The sequence below is a fragment of the Papaver somniferum genome, chromosome 11 (genome assembly GCF_003573695.1).
Source record: "Papaver somniferum cultivar HN1 chromosome 11, ASM357369v1, whole genome shotgun sequence".
NCBI classification, from domain to species: domain Eukaryota; kingdom Viridiplantae; phylum Streptophyta; class Magnoliopsida; order Ranunculales; family Papaveraceae; genus Papaver; species Papaver somniferum.
The window spans coordinates 40,594,696-40,612,555 of NC_039368.1; the positions used below are offsets into that span (position 1 = coordinate 40,594,696).

Sequence of the window (17,860 nt, forward strand, 5' to 3'; positions counted from 1 at the left end):
TTTAATAGAGAAAAACACAAGAAAAGAGTGGATTTTGGTACGAGTTGAGAAGTCAAATGAATATCGTATTTATAGGTATCGAAAATGTGACTATTTTTTGGCAGTTGGGATATAGCCGTCATCGTTGCAAAGTAATCTTGTCTACTTGAGATGAGGCTCGTCACAAGTCGAGACGGTCATCTCACCTTGTTATGACTCAGTTCCCTACAATAAAACTCTATCCCCATTGCTCAAATTTGGATTTGCCTATCCACATGGCCAATCAAATTAGATCACTTTCCCTTATAAATTAGCTTCGAGTTGATTTTAATGTTGGGTCCGTGGCCCGCCTGAGTTGGAAAAAACCAGAACATATCAACGAGATGTTTCAGGCAGATAATGTAAAACGATGAGTGGTCAAAACTCACATCCTACGCGAGAATCAGGTGTCCAGTCTAAGAGTGTGTTTGTTTTCTGCTGACTCGTCTGGATCTTACTGGATTCACCTGACTCATCTGGATCTGACTCAATATGTTTGTTTTTTGAGTCAGATCTGACTAAGAAAATATGAGTCAGGGACATATTATTCACTGACTCAAACGGGTTCGAGTTAGAAGTTGGATTTGACTCAGATCACGAGTCAGATCTGACTCAAAATAAAAAACAAACGATTTGACATTTTATTCGTGCCGAGTCAGACTCAGCGGAAAACAAACACTCAAAATCTGGTTATGATAATATGGACACTAGTCCCGTCGTTTGTTAGATCCCAGACAAACAAAAAAAAGAAGAGATGTCACTGTGTTGGCAAGAATCTTCCTCCCATCGGCTGTAAAAACCTCGCGTCCTGAAGCGAGTACTTTACGCAATTTTGTTTTAGTAATTTCTCCCCAAATCCAAATTCTTCACTTTAAAAAAAAAAACTGGCTACAGAAAACTCTATATCCTCTCCTCAGTAACCGCATTGAGCTGGTTTTAGTATTTTTTTGCTGATGAATGATTGGGGTCAGAAACAAGTTGTCTGTGCTGAAAATGAAGAACTCGTGTTATTTCTCAAGAAGAAGAGGCAAGAAATGGCGGAAACAGAAGAAATTTCTATAAGAATAGATTCCACTCTTCGTAAAGCATATTCAAATGTTTGCAACACAAAAACTCGTATCAAAACCCTAAAGGAGTTCTCTCAGATTAAGTACATTATGAGTGTTTATATATGAGTTAAATTTCTTTATTCTTGTATTGTTGGGAATAATCGGGTTGTGTCGCTATCAGGGGCGTAGGAAAATGGATTCTGAAGATTAGTCAAGAATTTTTCGAGATGGATTCCGGAACTTCTGAAACTCAAGAGAGTTTGCAACAAGGTCTTTTCAATTATTTCATTTTTCTTTCTTTAACGCATCATTTCAAAACTAGTAATCTAGAAATTGTGATAGTAGTTTGAACTTCATGTTCTGGTTTGTTTGTAATGATATTGTAGGAAAGAAAACTAAAGGGAATAGGCGCTATTTACCGCAAAAGAATTCTGTAGCCTATGCATTATTGATTACCCTTTATAGGTAGGTATTACGTTTTTTTTGTTTGATCGGATTTTGTTATTTTGAGTTGTTTATGTTTTTGTAAATTATTGTAAGCATGAATTTGTTTTGTTATGTGTCAGAGGAACTTTAGAGGGAGTTATATCTATGAGGAAACAACAACTTATTGATGCAGCTGAGGCTAGTGGTCTTTCGCGGGTGCCAATTATGTAACAGACTACACTAGTGTTTATCTGGTTGCTGTTTGAACTAAATGTGATTGGAGATAGTTGATGTTGGATCTGAGTTACTTCTTTTGTAGGCCAGAGAAGAGAAGAGGCATACCTACGCAAATTGGAAGTTCAGGTAGGGAGTGGTACAGTGGATGGAGCTGCATGAAGACATTGTTAACAAAAGGATTAGTTATCAAGTCCAGTTGTCCAGCAAAGTATGAATTCTCACTTTCGCATTTGTCTTTCATCCCCTAGTGATTGCATTTTCAAATTACGTCAGAAATAATTATTGCACACCGTAGCTGCATCTGGATTTCAAAGTATCCCTCTCACTTATACCCCGGTTCTAGATTTTTGTAAATCTAGCACGTCTATGTATTGATAGTTTTTATTTATAATTCTAAATCTCTTTTTCTAGAATCTAAGAAACTTGGAATTATCTAGCAGAATTTGGTACTGAATTGAATTTCCTAATCTTCGAATTTTGAATAATCATTAGGGTTTTTTTTTAAATGTTTTTTTTTTCGTATTTAAAGTTGGAGCAATTTAGATTCATCGAAGAGCAAACTTTTTGGTAGGAATGTAAAGCTCCGGAAGAGGAACATATAAAAAATTTAGCTTCAAATGCATTGTAGTTTAGGTTTTATAGAGCAATTGCATGAGAATAACCATGTCAACGGATCCCTCCCCAACTTTAATCTCAACCAAGTTCAAATAAGATGTTTTGTATTTTTATTTCAATAAGTTTGGGACATAAGAGAAGGTTTTGAAAAATAAAAGAATTGTGCCGTAGAAGGAAAATATATAAAACCAACCATCAGTCATTAGCTTTCAGAAATGGGTTTAGAAATCGATAGTCCTTCCCTAGACAACCTTTGTCTTTAGGAATTTAATTTTGAGCCCCTTGGACGACGCATTACTATTTGTTGGGAGATCTTAAATGGAGTTTGAGCAGGACTGTATGGAAAGTAAGAATGTATGACTCGAGTTTGATTGTTTGATTTTGGAGCCTTATTCAATACTCCCTCCGTTTCTGGAAAAGAGATACTTTCACTTTTCCAAAAACAGAGGAGTATATTGATGAGCAGTGAAATTATCTATGTTGCATATAGCCATATGGCTTCTCTTCTATTTGTGAGTTTTAAAGAGTTGATATTTTGACAAATACGGAGAAACAAATAAGGATGATATATACCTCCTTTATATATATATATTATATAAATCCATTGAATACAAGTCCTTATTAAGCATAACTTACCCAGATTGTGGTTCTTGCTTGCTTCTTAAGGAAATGAAGGTTCCTGTCAAAGAATGTGTTTTCTAACTAATATTTATTCTAAAAATTCTGCCACAGGGGGTGGGCATACGCGCAGTGACTTTCAGGGATGTTAAAGGGAATCAAATATCTCGTGATCAATTTGCTTTTCACTTCAAATTAAAATTAAAATATATAACATCGGGACTATTCAAGAGTATATTGTAAATTAGGAAGCTTTAGGCTAAAGATGTCAAATGAGATTTTCTTTTCAAGTCTCTGTTTTCTGAAAAAAGTGCTTATTAACCATGCGATAAAGTCGCTGTTTATCTGATTTTTGCTAATGAAGCATTCTGTACCACTGTTGGCTTTCCCTTTTGTCCAGGTACGCATTAACCCAGGAAGGTGTAAAAGTTGCTCTTGAATGCCTATCTAGGTGCGATTTAGTTGATTGCAATGATTTGGGCACATCTAAAAAAGATTCAAGTAAATCTTTTTTGAATGAATCTGTGCGTAAGTCTGAAGAAGAAGTTATAGTGCTATCTAATGATTCAAATACTCAAGAGAAATCAATTGTCGTAGTACCAGTTGAAGTTGTTGAGAAGGTAATTATCCTAAAATAGTTCACCCAAGTAGGAGTTGAGTGCTGATTTGCTGTCTCTGCTGGGTCTTCAATCCTAATTAAGCGTAGATGTTCTGTTTCGGTTTTATGTATTCCACACTGAGTGGTTAAGCTGTACAAGCTTGACCATCATCCATATGTGTTTGTAAAGGAGTGTCTACATGTTAAGGGTAGTGATAAGATGTGCACTTATTTCTTTTCGGCTCATTGTTGACTAATTTCTCCCTAAAGATAATAATACTATTTTGTTACAGTTGAATGGTATGCATGCAAATATGAATGCTATAAGGATGCCGCCCCTGAAATTTGGGGAGAGATTTAAGGATGTTTATAATGTAATCTTGATATTGGATGACCGAGAGCAGTTCGCGAAAACTAACAAGTGGTCAGTTTTTTGAATCTTCTCCCTGTGATTTAATATGTACTGTTAGCAACGTTGTTTATTCTGTGCCTTTTTAAGTGTATACGAGTTAAACCTTCCTATGTGTTTTTATCATGAATCTTTTTCTTTATCTGTGATTGCAGGGCTAGGTCGAAAAAGATTATTGAGAATATAGGCTCTGAATTTCAAATCCGTGTAGAGGTGAGTCATGGTGCGCTTTAAAACCCCTTAGGTTTGACTGACAGTTCCTTTTCTAGGGTTCACATATGCAAACCTTTTATCCATTTTAGATTTCTTAAGTTTCTTATGGGGTTGCTTACTTGCTTTAATAGCTAGATGAAAAGTGAAGTGTTTACATGTATATGATAGATTGCATATGGGACAGAGTGCATGTGACATGAGATAAGATAAGTAAAGTATTTGCTGGGTCTCTTATAAATTAAAATGCCTGCATACTGCTTAGTTTATGGGAAGTGTATTATGATGTGTTTTGGGGACCCGTTTCTTGATACTTATGTTTATTCTTTGTTGAACTTTGGATGGCTGGCTGGACAATTAATATCCACTCAATTTGGTAGTGTGGCTTAGTGAGTCGTGACTGATGATGGTTTCATTGTATGATATTACCTCAGGTTCGACACTTACCTATTGGTGATGCAATATGGATTGCTCGGGATAAGCACCTAAAATACGAATTTGTCCTTGACTGTATTGTTGAGCGGAAGGAAGTTGATGACTTTTGCATGTCAATCAGGGACAGCCGGTACAAAGATCAGAAACTGAGGCTCCTGGTATTGATTCCAATTCAAACGAAGGGTACTTTTTCTTTTTATGGAGGCAGTGTTTTAGTTTTGCCTGGATGGTTGTAGTTTATGTTGGAAAATGTCCCCAGTTCTAGAAGAAGTATCTTGGTCTGCTGAGGGTTTTCTTAAAAACCAGAGACATGCTTACTGAAAGAAAAAGATAGATGATGCGGTTCAGAGTATTTTATTCACCAGGACAAGTAGTTTACATCTTCATGTTATTGGCTGAGTTAGTTAGTTCAGTCAGGTTCATGATTGATATGTGAATCTTTATTCAGGATTATGCAATCTTCAAATTAAGCCTCTTCAAGTTTTAACAAAAATTGCACTTACTACCTCCGTTTCCAAAAAAATAGGCTACTTTCATATATAAATTACACATGAAACCAGCCTATTATTTTGAAACGGAGGGAGTATATGTTAATTTAACAGTGGGGTTAGAGTATTAAAGGATGTTAAAATTGAGTTTTTGCCAGTGTCAGTTTGGCTCGATAAATGAAGAGTTAGGGACCATACTGTAAATTATCATAATACGAGATAGGTGTTATGGAATCATGTCAACACGCCTTTCTGTTGTTATGTTTCTTTGAGTGAATTCTTTATTATTTACGTCTATGTAACTTAAACAACCTCTGTTATTAATAATATACTACTGTGTAGCTATTATGGTATAGCGTTTTTATCTCTGTTCTTTGCATTAGCATTTTATTTTTATATTTTTGACATGTAAAATCTGTCTACTAGAGATGTGGCTTTAAAAAGCTTATATATCTGGTGGAAGGCGATCCGAATTTTTCCGAAGCAGCCGAGGCCATCAAAACTGCGTAAGTTCAATCTAATTCTTATACGCTTTACAGGCTTACAGCTATCATCTCGTGGTCCCTAACAGCACAGAATATGCTCAAGTGTGTCGACCTAATATTGTTACTTAAGGAAGGTAGTAACCAACTTACAGATGCACAACTGCGTGCACCTATTCTTATACGCTTCACTGGATTTTTTTTTTTTTTTTGAGGGTTTGCTGAAGGTACCAAACCCAACTCAAACCCAACTCAAAGAAGCACGTATACTGCACTTGTGCTTCTTGAAGGTTTTTGGGGTTTCGAGAGGTTGATTAGATTAATCAGGTAATGACGCCTTGGATCGTGGTTTAACAACCATAGAAAAAACTCTTGGATTCATCAAATAGCTATATATTACACTTAATATACAGATGGATTTATACTGATTGAGTTTGTTATCTGCACTCTTGTCATTACTCACATTTATGAGAAATGAGTCATTTGATATAATTACATACTGATAGAAAAACTAACTCAGTTGTATGGATTACCAACTTGCCATGACTGACTTGCCAATTTTTAATTTTGTTGCATTTTGTGGTATTTTTTTTTTTAATAACGTGAAACCTCTCATTGCTTGCAGTTGCTTCACAACTGAGATTCATGAAGGATTTGATGTTCAAAGGACGACTGGCTTGCTTGATACCCTAAGGAAGTATGGTTATCTTACACAAGCAATAACCCGTTATTACAGGGAAAAGGTGTGCAATGACACTGTTAAATGCAGTGGAACCTGCCCTTCATTTGACGGGTTCATTAGGAAGTGTGAAGATCTTGAGAAAGTAACAGTCGGCGACATATTTGGCATCCAACTCATGCAGGTATGGCACCCACAGCTGACACAAGTATAAGCATAGAACATGACACCGTAGATAAATTGCGAGAAAAATTCCCATGTGAAGCAGGAACATCCTTCCCTTGCTGAACGGAATCAATTGACTTGACACCCGGTTTTAAATTGAAGGGATTAATTTTCTCTTTCCCATCGGTCACGACTTTTGGATGTTCCAATCACCCTTCAGTAAGTGGTGTTGGAGCAAGAGGTCTCGAATGCGAGACTTCTAAGCAGAGAGTATGATGCAAGAGCATCCTTCTCTTGCTGTTTGGAGTTCAATTTGATTGACTGATCCTTTGCTGATGCAGGTCCCTCAGGTTACAGAAGAAATTGCCCTTGCTGTTATTGATCTGTATCCAACAGTAATATCACTTGCTCGTGCATACTATTTTCTTGTGAGTGCTCCTCGTATTTTGCATCTCGATGCTTTTGCAGAATCATCTGTAGAATTGATCAACAGTAGGAGGATTGAATTTTAATTTTATAATTTACTGCCACATGTTTGGTTCAAGATATGAACCAAAATGAGTGTAACTATCTTTCTAACTTGTCTTTCGTATATTATTGTTGAAGGAGGGTAATGTTCAGGCCCAAGAGGAGATGCTGAAGCGGCAGAGTAACAACCTGATCAGCGAGTCTGCTAGCAGGGGCATATTTCAACTAATATGGGGTGATTGTAAATGATGTTGAATTATTCGCTATATCTCTTAAGGAACAAGGATGTGCGAAGTATGAGATTTACAGAAACACGGGGCTATTCAGATATTCTGCAGCCTGTACAATGTATATACAATCAAAAGGCAAAAATTTCTAATTTACAAACAATTATATGTAGTATGGGAATTTTGGCGCTATTTTTTTTCGTGGCACTCAAACTAAATTTAGTTACAAGTTACTTTTTTTCGCACAGTTTTTTTTATTACACTCTCACAATTTTTTTCCCACAGCTTTTTTTTATTACACTCCCACAAAAGATTTGTGCATTTTGGTATGTGTAATTTTACAATCGTCTGTGTAATCTTCACCTGTATGTTGTTATCGATAGGATTCAACGCCAGACAATAGAATCCCAACGATGGGTTTGATCAATTGATATAAATCCTTTGAGTTGGGGATTAAACACCAAAATTAAAGTCATGCTCATCAACTCAGCTCTGGCTAGCCTTCCTTTGTACTTTATGTCACGCATGCAAATGCCAGCATCAGTAGAAAGGAGAATGGTGAAGATTATGAGAGATTTCTTGTGGGGTTCTCCTGCTGAGAAAATGAAGATTTGATGCGTCTTGTGGGATAAGATGTGCAAGAAAAAGGAGGATGGAGGTCTGGCCATCAAAATTTTGAGATTCATGAACAAAGCTCTATTAGCTAAATGGCGTTGGAGATACTCTCATGAGAAGAAAGCATTATGGTGAAGAGTGGTGCAGTAGAACTGAGGAGGAAGTACTTACTGCTAATGAATATAAACAACTCCAAGGGAAATGATTCTGGAAATCTATTCAAAAGGAAAAATGGCTAGCAGACAAGACCACTAAACTAAGAGCGTCAAATGGACAATCCATTAATTTCTGACATGATAGGTGGTTATCTGAAACACCTTTAGCTATCTCCCATTAGGGAATTTTCAAGCTTGCTGTTCAAAAGAATGCAATGATAGCTGATATGATTGAGGAGGGCAGAAGGAAAATATCCTTAAAGAAGAATCCAAACACAGAGGAATTGCAGGAAATAAATGAGCTTCTGACTCTTTTGGGAGACACACCTGAGCTAAATCAAGATGAGGATCCAATGACTCAGTTCACTGCAAAAGAGGATTATAATCGGATACTATCTAAGCAAACTACACAAGATGCAAGCAGCTTCCCCTATAAATGTGTATGGGTGAGATATGTTCCTCCAAAACAAAGAGTTTTTGTTTGCTATGTGCTGCACAATGCTATACCAATTGTAAATAATCTGCTGAAAAAAGGATGTGATATCCAAGAGACTAGATGCAGCCTGTGCAGCTTGGCGGTCGAGAATGTAGACCACTTGCTACTTCATTGTGGTTACACTAAGCATATATGGGAGTATTTCTCATCACACTTTGGGATTAGAAGAGATCTTAAGCCAACTATAAAGAACACTTAGAAAAGTGGCTTGTCATTCACGGGAAAAGCAGGGGAAGGAAGGAAGATTTGGCCACTACTTCCAGCAGCTATCCTATGGGCAGAGTGGATGGAGAGGAATGACAGGGTAATGGCCGGGAAATGACACAAAGCTAAAGAGGGGATCATCAATGAGATAAAGAGATTGATATATAAATGAGGTTTCTACAAAATTGGTTCTCCCCTGTTTCCTTCGGTGACTTGATATTCAATTGGGTTGCAGTGTTAAATTGTAATTAATTGGGGTAGACTTTGTACTGGGCTAAGGCTGTAGGCCTCAGTTTGTCTCCCTGTATTTTTTTTCCCTCGCTTTTAGTAAAGTTTTTAATCTTTTACCTAAAAGAAAAAAATAGCGAAATTAAGAAAACATAATAGATTGATATGAATCGAATTGTTTCTCAAATTTTAGAGAAGAGCGTATATAAGCTATTAACTCCTAAAAATAATCACACTAAATAAAACACTACATAACTTAAGAAAGCCAACTAGCTGCACCAATAAGGAAAACATTTAGTGTTGTGGGTATCCCAACATCCCACCCGTCTAAGAATGTTGCTTGTCTTCGAGCATCAAAACCTAGAAAGCATAATCATTTGCATCCTCCCAAGTAACTTCTTATTTAAAATGATCTTTCCACTTGATTAACAGATGAGTTTCTGCACGGTTATGTTTTTTTATAAAATTTTACAATTTAAAATTTCCCTGGTTCCCATTGTGAAAAAAGCGGGGGTATAACAACCACACTTAGTAATTTGTAAGACAATCTGTATGGACTAAAATCCAATATAATTCCGAGAGCACCAACTTAAAAGTGAGACTCAATCAAGAAATATATCAAAGAGCTTTATCCCTATTTCTCAATACAATCAACAAATCGAACAGATAAAAATCCGTGAGCCTGATTGATATGAGAAATAACTTGGACGGTACCATAGACCAATGCCAAATTGTCAATCAAGTTATATCCAACAAACAAGGTCGGATTTATCAACTGATTGAACTATGCACAACCTGTGCTATTTCAATTATATAAACAAATAGAATGCGGAAAAGAAATAACACAGACACCGGAAATTTTGTTAACGAGGAAACGACAAATGCATAAAAACCACGAGACCTAGTCCAGCTTTGAACACGATGCTGTATTAAGCCGCTGCAGACACTAGCTTACTACAAGTTAACTTCAGACTAGAATGTAGTTAAGCCATAACCAAGTCTCACACCGATTAAGGTACAATCGCGTTCCTTACGCCTCTAGAACCACGCCGGATTCTTCGCACTTGATTCCCTTAGATGATCTCACTCACAACAAAGAGTTGCTACGACCCAAAGTCGAAGACTTATAAACAAATCTGTCTCACACATATATGTCTATCCTTTTTTTTGTTCCATCTTTTGATAAAAAAATCAAGGTGAACAAGAACCAACTAGTACCCCAGACTTATACTCCCGAAGATCATCCTAGAAATATCAGTTACCTCACAATAACCTAACTGATTAACAGAAAAAATTATTGCAGAATCACAAGAATCTGAGACGAAGAACTGTTGTGATTACTTTTTATATCTTACCCATCGGAGATAAATCTCGAGTAAATCTTAGAGAAGATAAAACTCAATACGATAGAACAAGTAAGATCAGAATACGCAACTATAGAAAAGATAGTTGGATCCGGCTTCACGAATCCAAAATAAAGTCTTCAAGTCGTTAACCTAACAATGGTTTTGGAAAAACCTAGGTTAAAGGATAATCGACTCTAGTTACAACTAGGATAAAGGAAAGTGTCGGCATTAGGTTTTCCAGTTGCTAGAGTTCTCAATTATATAGTCATTCAAATCAGGGTTGCTTACAATCAAAGCTAAGATAGCTTAGTAACAAAGCATTAAATATTCACCGTTAGATGAACTCCTGATTTAAGATTCAATCTAAGTCTGCTTAGAAATTAATCAATCAATCTACACCGTTAGATGGTCTTAGCTTGTTACACACAAATGAAATATACTTATATTTAGCCATATGAACACTTTTGTCTTAGCCGTATTCATCTAACACTTCTGGATCAAATATGATGATCAATTAATCATGATAGATAATCAAATGAATCTAATTGTGTTTCGAATAGAGTTTTTCAATTGTTCACTATCTCATAGAAATATCCATGAACAAATTGAAACAAAATCGGATCGATTCGTAATCGTACAAAGTACTTATACAAGAATCAATTCATGAACATTAAACCACGGTTTGCAAAGTTAATTTGCATTCCTTAAATCATAAATGTTTTAATTCGTGAGTATGGGAATCATACATAACCAATTTTAGAACTTAACCACTGCGTTCGCAAATTAGTTACGCGAACATCAGCTTGGGACCTTGGCCTAGTCAAGTCGTTCGCAAACAACTGCTCCAGACCCAACTCAGGTAAACCCGTTCGCATACTAGGTACGCAAACAAGAGTTTCGGACCTTCTCAGGTAAATCCGCTCGCATACTAGGTACGCAAACAAGAGTTCCAGACCTTAATTATCACAATACAGTTCGCATACTGGATATACATACCGTGTTTTATCCAGACATGGGTAATTGTTCTAAACTCTAATTTCAATCATTGATACATCCTTAGAAGACAACAATGGTAATCTCACACATACCATTAGCTTCAAGTAATTTTCAAGTGATCGAATGATCAATACGGAGCTTCCCAAGCTAACATCAAATGACTGTCTCACACAAATCATATAAGATGTTCAAGGTAATTTTCACATGATCATCTTTTGATTTAATATTTAGTTTTCAACAAATAAATTGTTCCCAACTAAACTCGTCAAAAATACGATGAACATAGCTAAAGCAAAAAGCTTCCAACACATATTTGGAGAAATAGATAAACGAGATAAACTCAGCTCGAAATATCAAATGTGTATAATGTAAAAGTCTATATAGCTATACGACTTGGTCTCATTAGAAGATATAATAGAATAGACTTTTAAGTGATCGATAAGTTTTAGTCTCCACATACCTTTTTTTGATGAAATTTCTCCATGATCCTCAGTAGATCTTCTTCTTCAATTGGTGAACGTCGTAAGTCTAAAGCTCAGCTACACATTCTATCATAATCCGAGACATAGCTATAAGTAGCCTAGTAATCAAGTATATAGTTTTGATCAACTAAACTTGACAAACAAGCTTGAAATAGCAACGCTTGCGAGTTCGACCGAGCAGTGCTCTAACACATTGGTACTGATCCACAATAGTAGGCATACTTGCATCAACATCAACAACATATCCAAGTTTCATTTTCAAAGAAGAAACATGAAAAGCATACGGAACACGGTTGGTAGATGTCAATTCCAACTTATAGGTAACTAGCCCAATCTTCTCAAGTATGCGAAAAGGTCTATAAAAACGTGGTGAAAGTTTCGAAAATGTGTTGGTATATCCACACATACATATTGTTTATGTGACGCCCTAAATCCTAAATTGAAGCATAAAATCTAGATTAACGATCTTAAGAATCTAGACTACATAAGCTAAGCCCAAAAGCAAACCCATACACTCTGATACAGTAGAAATGAAGATCTCTCATGTGATATATATATATATATATATATAACCATGTGTTGTTTACAGAGAAGTATACATATATAAATTATAAATAAACATCTTCAATTCGCTGAAACTTTACTCTACGAAAACGAATTTCTTCATGTGCGCCTTTTCTTATGAATATTGAAACTGAAGTGGGAACAAATGAGCACATTATCCCAAAATGGGGCTCAACGAAAACATGCAACTCTCAAGTAATCACTAACATGCTTCACAATTCTAAAAGAATATAAATCGAAAGAAACAAGAAGAAAATTAATCATTCAGCTGTTTATGCATCAGTAAGCAAGTGTCGCTCTGACCTCGCCAAAGTCATTGGAGAAGACGACGCGAGAGCAACCCTAATCAATAATAATAATATCGTCCACACAGATTGCCCAGACAAACCATGATTCAGAATATTACTATAAAGATCAGGAATTTAGACAAACAAGTATAATATGCACACGAGTGATTTTCCCAAATAAAATAGTATATATAATAACGAAACGGGGAAGAAGCCGCCCTACTAGGTAATATTATAGCGGGGAAGAAGTCGCCCTACTATATATTATGTATATACTATCAAAACGGGGAAGAAGCCGCGCTACTAATATATTGAAACGGGGAAGAAGCCACCCTACCAATATATTGAAACATGGAAGAACCCGCCCTACTAAATAATATTAAAACGGGGAAGAAACCACCTTACTTAACTTCGCAAAGAGCCGTGGGGAATCACAAACACTCATTGCGAGAAAATCATACAACGCATATTACACGTACAACAAGGCACATACAAGTATTTACATAGATAGTAAAACACACAAACATGCCAAAAGTAATAAAGACTCATCATGCTGGCAATAGAAAGAATGCTTAATGATTACAAGAAGGTTACAGATTTCCCACCTGATTTGATGACAAGCCAACTCCTACCTTGGATTCCTCCATATACTAGTTCATCCTTTGAATCGATCGTTGTTAATAGAGAGTAACTGTTATACACACAAATACCCTAAAGATTAGACAAAAGGCTCATACAAGGTTCATAACATAATCTCATCCAATTCTCTAATTATAAGCTAAGTGAATTATTTAATGGCTCCAAGTTCATTTATGGTTCTACACCCTTCCATTATCTATATTTATCACATCTAAAGGTTTACTAATTCAATTAAATTGGTTCTATAGTGCATCTGATAAGTCTAACGAATATCTACAATTTTGTAGAAGGAATTAAAGGTCAACTCTGACCATAAAGGGCCCAAAACGTCTAATTAAGAACACATGATACTAAGCCCAAGCCCATTAGGCCTGAACTGGCACGACCCCTTAAAGTAAGGCCTGGTCCAACTGGTCAAATAACGGTCAGCGTCCGATCTAACATGGTTATATAACAGTCAACGTCGATAGTCAAGTCAAGGTCTCGGTCGAAGGGTCAACTGGATCAAATCGGAATCGGTGACTCAGTCAACAAGACTGATTCAAGTAAGTCAGGTTCACATCTGACTCAGTCAGATTAACCGAGTCAGCTTAAACAGAATAATCATACCACCTGACTGGGATGATTAACATGCATACTTCTAATGCACAAACATAATGCAACACAACCTTACAACCACTCCAACTGCAGCCTTCAATATCAACCAACAGTTACAGTTGCAACTCCAACTTCATCTCATTCCATTCAACAAGCTATGATCAATCTTCCTACATCTCTGCAATTCAACTACACTCCCTTCCATCTTCTTTCACTTGTACTAGCAAACACATTCCTAATTCAGTCACACAACAAAAGTCTACCCCACTATCAATTCAAACTAAAAAGCCAGAGTCACCTGTAACAACAATTCAACACTATTAGGAAGACATCACCACCATAACTTCACCAACTGTAACTCAACACACACCACCAGACTTAACCTGCAATCCAATCCCCCTTAACTCAGACTAGTCACCTGCAACACTTCATCATCAGCAGTCCTCTGTAATTTAATTCATCCACCACTTAACTCTAACTCTACAGTCTCTTCCAACCAGCAAGACTCAATTCTTATAGAACACTTATACATTCAACTATACCTCAATCATTTTTATGGCAGCAACAACACCATCTTTTATCTCTATATAAATCACATCAAACCTAAACTACAGACACACATCATTCCACACCACTACTTACCAGCACCACCACAACCATTACCATCTCATATGAGTAGCTATGACATATCCACCTGCAGTTCAACCTTCATTCAACGTTCAACATAAATCTCCACCACTTCACACTACAGCTACATATAACTCTCCCCCTATAATTCTTAGTAACAAGAATCCCTAATTACACATAACCGCTACTTCATAATACACTTCAAACTCTAATTCTATAACCTGAGTTCAATCACCACCATTCAATTTATCTTCTTCATCAGCAGCTTCCCAAAACTCAAGAACCCTAATTCCTTGAAATTAAAATTGAACTACATGCAACAACTCTATCTCAAATTGAAGATAAACCCATCTAATAATTTATTGAATCAGATCAAAATCATAAAACAAAATAAATTAAATCGAAACCCTAAATTGAATCACTGATTTACCTTTTTTCGATTCTGAAACATCAACCCTAATCAACACCACCACAAACACTTGATTCTAAATTAGTCTCTTCTTATCTCGATCTCAGAACCCTTCCTAATCTTTCCATAACAAAAACCCTAACTTCGATTCAAGATCAACATCACCTTCTTCTTCTCCTGGAACTCAAACGACCTCAGTTCTTACTTCATCTTCCTCGATTCAACAAGCTAACTAACTTTCTAAGAACATCTCACACATAGATAACTCAGTTCTTCAGAACTGAGATCGACAGAAAGAAGGAGAAGAGGAAAAAAGAAGAAAGAGAAGAAGAAAAGAGAAATGAATTTCTCTTCGACACGTAACGGATAAGACCAAAAAAACTTATGAAGGCGCCCAGGGAAGCCAGGCGGTCTAGAGTAAAATTACTATTTTACCCTTCATATTTATCCAATGATATCTTCTTCGTCCAATATCCGATTGACACGTTCGAGTAGTCTATTTCGCCTAACTTTTCGATATCTATCTAGTGATACCAATTTTCTATATCTAGATAATTGTTATATTAATTACTATTAATTAAAATCTATATTAAATAATCGAGTAATAGCTGCAAATCGTCTCTTGACTAGTATAGTAGCGTTGACGAGCTTGAGAGTCCTTACAGTTTACCTCTCATTTTTTCTATGGATGTTACCAACTTCATATCTTACTACAGTTGGGAAATATTTTTTTGGTGCAGTTTAAAAGTTTTGGTACACTAACACCAGAATTTGTATACCACCAAAGCTGAAAGTAAACATCATACATTTAGTTACTTGCTAAATTTTTATTTAACTAATATAAAGCCAAATGATATGTATTGTCATATTTACACCTTAAGGAGACCACATAAACCCTCGATGCTTGACGAACCCAATGATGCGATATCTAGACAAATATACAATTCTCCTAAGATATTGGAACCCCAGTGACAAGAGGCAACAACCTCCATATCTCGCAGCGCCTTTAGCCATCCTACTTGATTACTAGCGCTTGAGTTGTGTAAAAACACGAACCAAGTAACCATGAAATAAAAACTTTGAAACTTTATGTATCCACCACAGGGTCATTTGTATCCGAATCAGAAATGCCTTTCCCATGTAATTTTTGGATTCAAAATATCTTTAAATCGAAAAAGGAACTCCACCACTTTCTAAGTTCGTATGCTTCGCCGTTGTAGTTACAATTAAATAATACATAATTTTATCTTTATATCAGTTATCTATCAACCAACTTTATTGGTCAAATAGAACATCATCTCCGACACCGCAAAGTATCCTAAGTAGGAAATACAAATGTAGTGATGTTATTCCTATAAATGCATAAAATTGTTAATTCATTTACATCTTCGTATTGATTACATAAAATCTATAAATCAAAACATTAGACATACCTATTTCGAAGTCTATAAAATGAAAAGTGTACGTAGTATACAATCCCCATTCCACCAACACAAACAACAATGGATGGTGGTTCTCCACATTAATATGGTACATCGACAATACGTTTAGCACCAGGAGGTAGCTCTGCATAAACTTTGCTAACTTCGTACCAACCACCTTGTTTGTACCGTCAATAAATTTGACGGAAATCCCGCTAGTCAAAGCCCGTTTACCCTTGAAGGAAGCTTCCAGAAGTTTCCAGAAGTCTTGTTGCCCAAGTTGCTTGCACATGAAGTTTATATCAAAATTAGGGTTACATAACTGTATAAATATATGTATCTTATACCCTAATGGGATATGGAATTTTACGTTATCTAACCCGGAGAAAATCCTTTGTATCATCATAATCAATAAAACATATTTCCGTTCCTCCGTGGATGTAGGCACAACTTGCCGAACCACGTAAATTCTTGTCTCCTTATTTATTTTTGATTGTCGTTTAACCCTAATCATCATCAAATCATCGTGTTTGGTGCCTAAAAGTAATTTTGGGTACAAACATTGGCGCCGCTCCAAGGGGATTCGAGTGAAAGAATCGTGTTTTATCATTGAGATAGGTGCGGAAGAAATCAGCACGAAAATCCATGCAAAGTTCAGCAAAAAAAAATACAAGGTTGGTATGTAAGTGTTGCAAAGGATGCAGTAACCGTTGCAAAACTATTGAAGAAAGCGTAGCGAAAACAGAAGCAGAAGGCATTACAAGATTCAGAGAACAACAACAGTAATAAGTGTTGCAGAAAGGTGACAAGAAGAACCAACTCTCAAACCGGTTCATCGATAGATACGGTTCATCCAGCAGATTCGGTTCTGGTCCATACGGTTCGGGTCTGACCTATCTACACGTCAGCTGCCACGTTGGGGGTTCAGCAACGCCACATCAACACTTTATGTACAGTCAGCAACGCCAAGTGAGCTTTCTGTACACAATAATCTGTCACGTCATCAGACAGCTGAGCTGCCACGTCATCAGACAGCTGAGCTTTGGTGTTTAGTCTTGTTAAACATCCCGAGGATCTTAGTATTCATCCTTGGATGATGCAGGTCCCTTAGGTTACGGAAGAGATTGCTCTTGCTGTTATTGATTTGTATCCAACAACAAAATCACTTGCTGAAGCGTACTATTTTCTTGTGAGTGCTCATCTTATTTTGCATCTCGATCTGCAGAATTGACCAGCAATAGGAGGATAAGACTATTGTGTACTTCACTTCCGCATGTTTGGTTCAAGAAATGAAAATTATTATAAAATTATAATTTGTTTTCTTTTATTGGAGAGTCCAAAATTGAAACTTAATAAGGGGTTTGAATGATTTTTATTTATCTTCTTTTGTAATGTAACCATAGCAATTATAGGGGCGGCATGGATTATTAGAGGGGCGGCATTCTAATAGGACAAAAAGGGTTATTACATGATCATTCAAGGTGTCTCTTATAAAAGAAAACTGAAATGGCAAATTAACCCTCATTATTGATAACCTAGTTTAGTGATGATAATCAAGTTTAGTGTTAATGATTAATTTCACTTATATTAACTCAAAATCAAAACAAAATCAAATTTTTAGAGTTGAAAAAAAAAGTTCAGAGGAGAAGAAAAAGAAAAACTTTTGTGAT

General features: G+C 36.2%; 1 protein-coding gene and 1 long non-coding RNA gene across 2 annotated transcripts; one reads left to right on the forward strand and one right to left on the reverse strand.

Annotated features, from left to right (window-relative positions):
- Positions 1–751: 751 nt before the first annotated feature.
- LOC113321475 (crossover junction endonuclease MUS81-like) lies at positions 752–7,357 on the forward strand. The gene is made up of 13 exons (XM_026569387.1): positions 752–1,168; positions 1,249–1,337; positions 1,454–1,532; positions 1,634–1,720; positions 1,813–1,938; positions 3,364–3,583; positions 3,855–3,985; positions 4,126–4,183; positions 4,615–4,773; positions 5,530–5,609; positions 6,211–6,448; positions 6,771–6,857; positions 7,036–7,357. The coding sequence occupies exons 1-13, from the start codon at positions 972–974 to the stop codon at positions 7,144–7,146; spliced, it is 1,662 nt and encodes a 553-aa protein (XP_026425172.1). The 5' UTR covers positions 752–971; the 3' UTR covers positions 7,147–7,357.
- Positions 7,358–12,871: 5,514 nt separating this feature from the next.
- On the reverse strand, positions 12,872–15,104 carry LOC113321476. The gene is made up of 2 exons (XR_003346682.1): positions 14,791–15,104; positions 12,872–13,188 (listed from the first exon to the last, which is right to left on the reverse strand). It is a non-coding gene; the product is annotated as an uncharacterized LOC113321476 (long non-coding RNA).
- Between the last annotated feature and the right edge of the window lie 2,756 nt (positions 15,105–17,860).

Coding starts and splice junctions, on each gene's coding strand:
- LOC113321475 (XM_026569387.1), top strand. CDS start 972: ATGAATGATTGGGGTCAGAAACAAGTTGTCTGTGCTGAAAATGAAGAA. Junction 1,939..3,363: donor AAGTCCAGTTGTCCAGCAAA/GTATGAATTCTC, acceptor CCTTTTGTCCAG/GTACGCATTAACCCAGGAAG. Junction 3,986..4,125: donor TTCGCGAAAACTAACAAGTG/GTCAGTTTTTTG, acceptor CTGTGATTGCAG/GGCTAGGTCGAAAAAGATTA.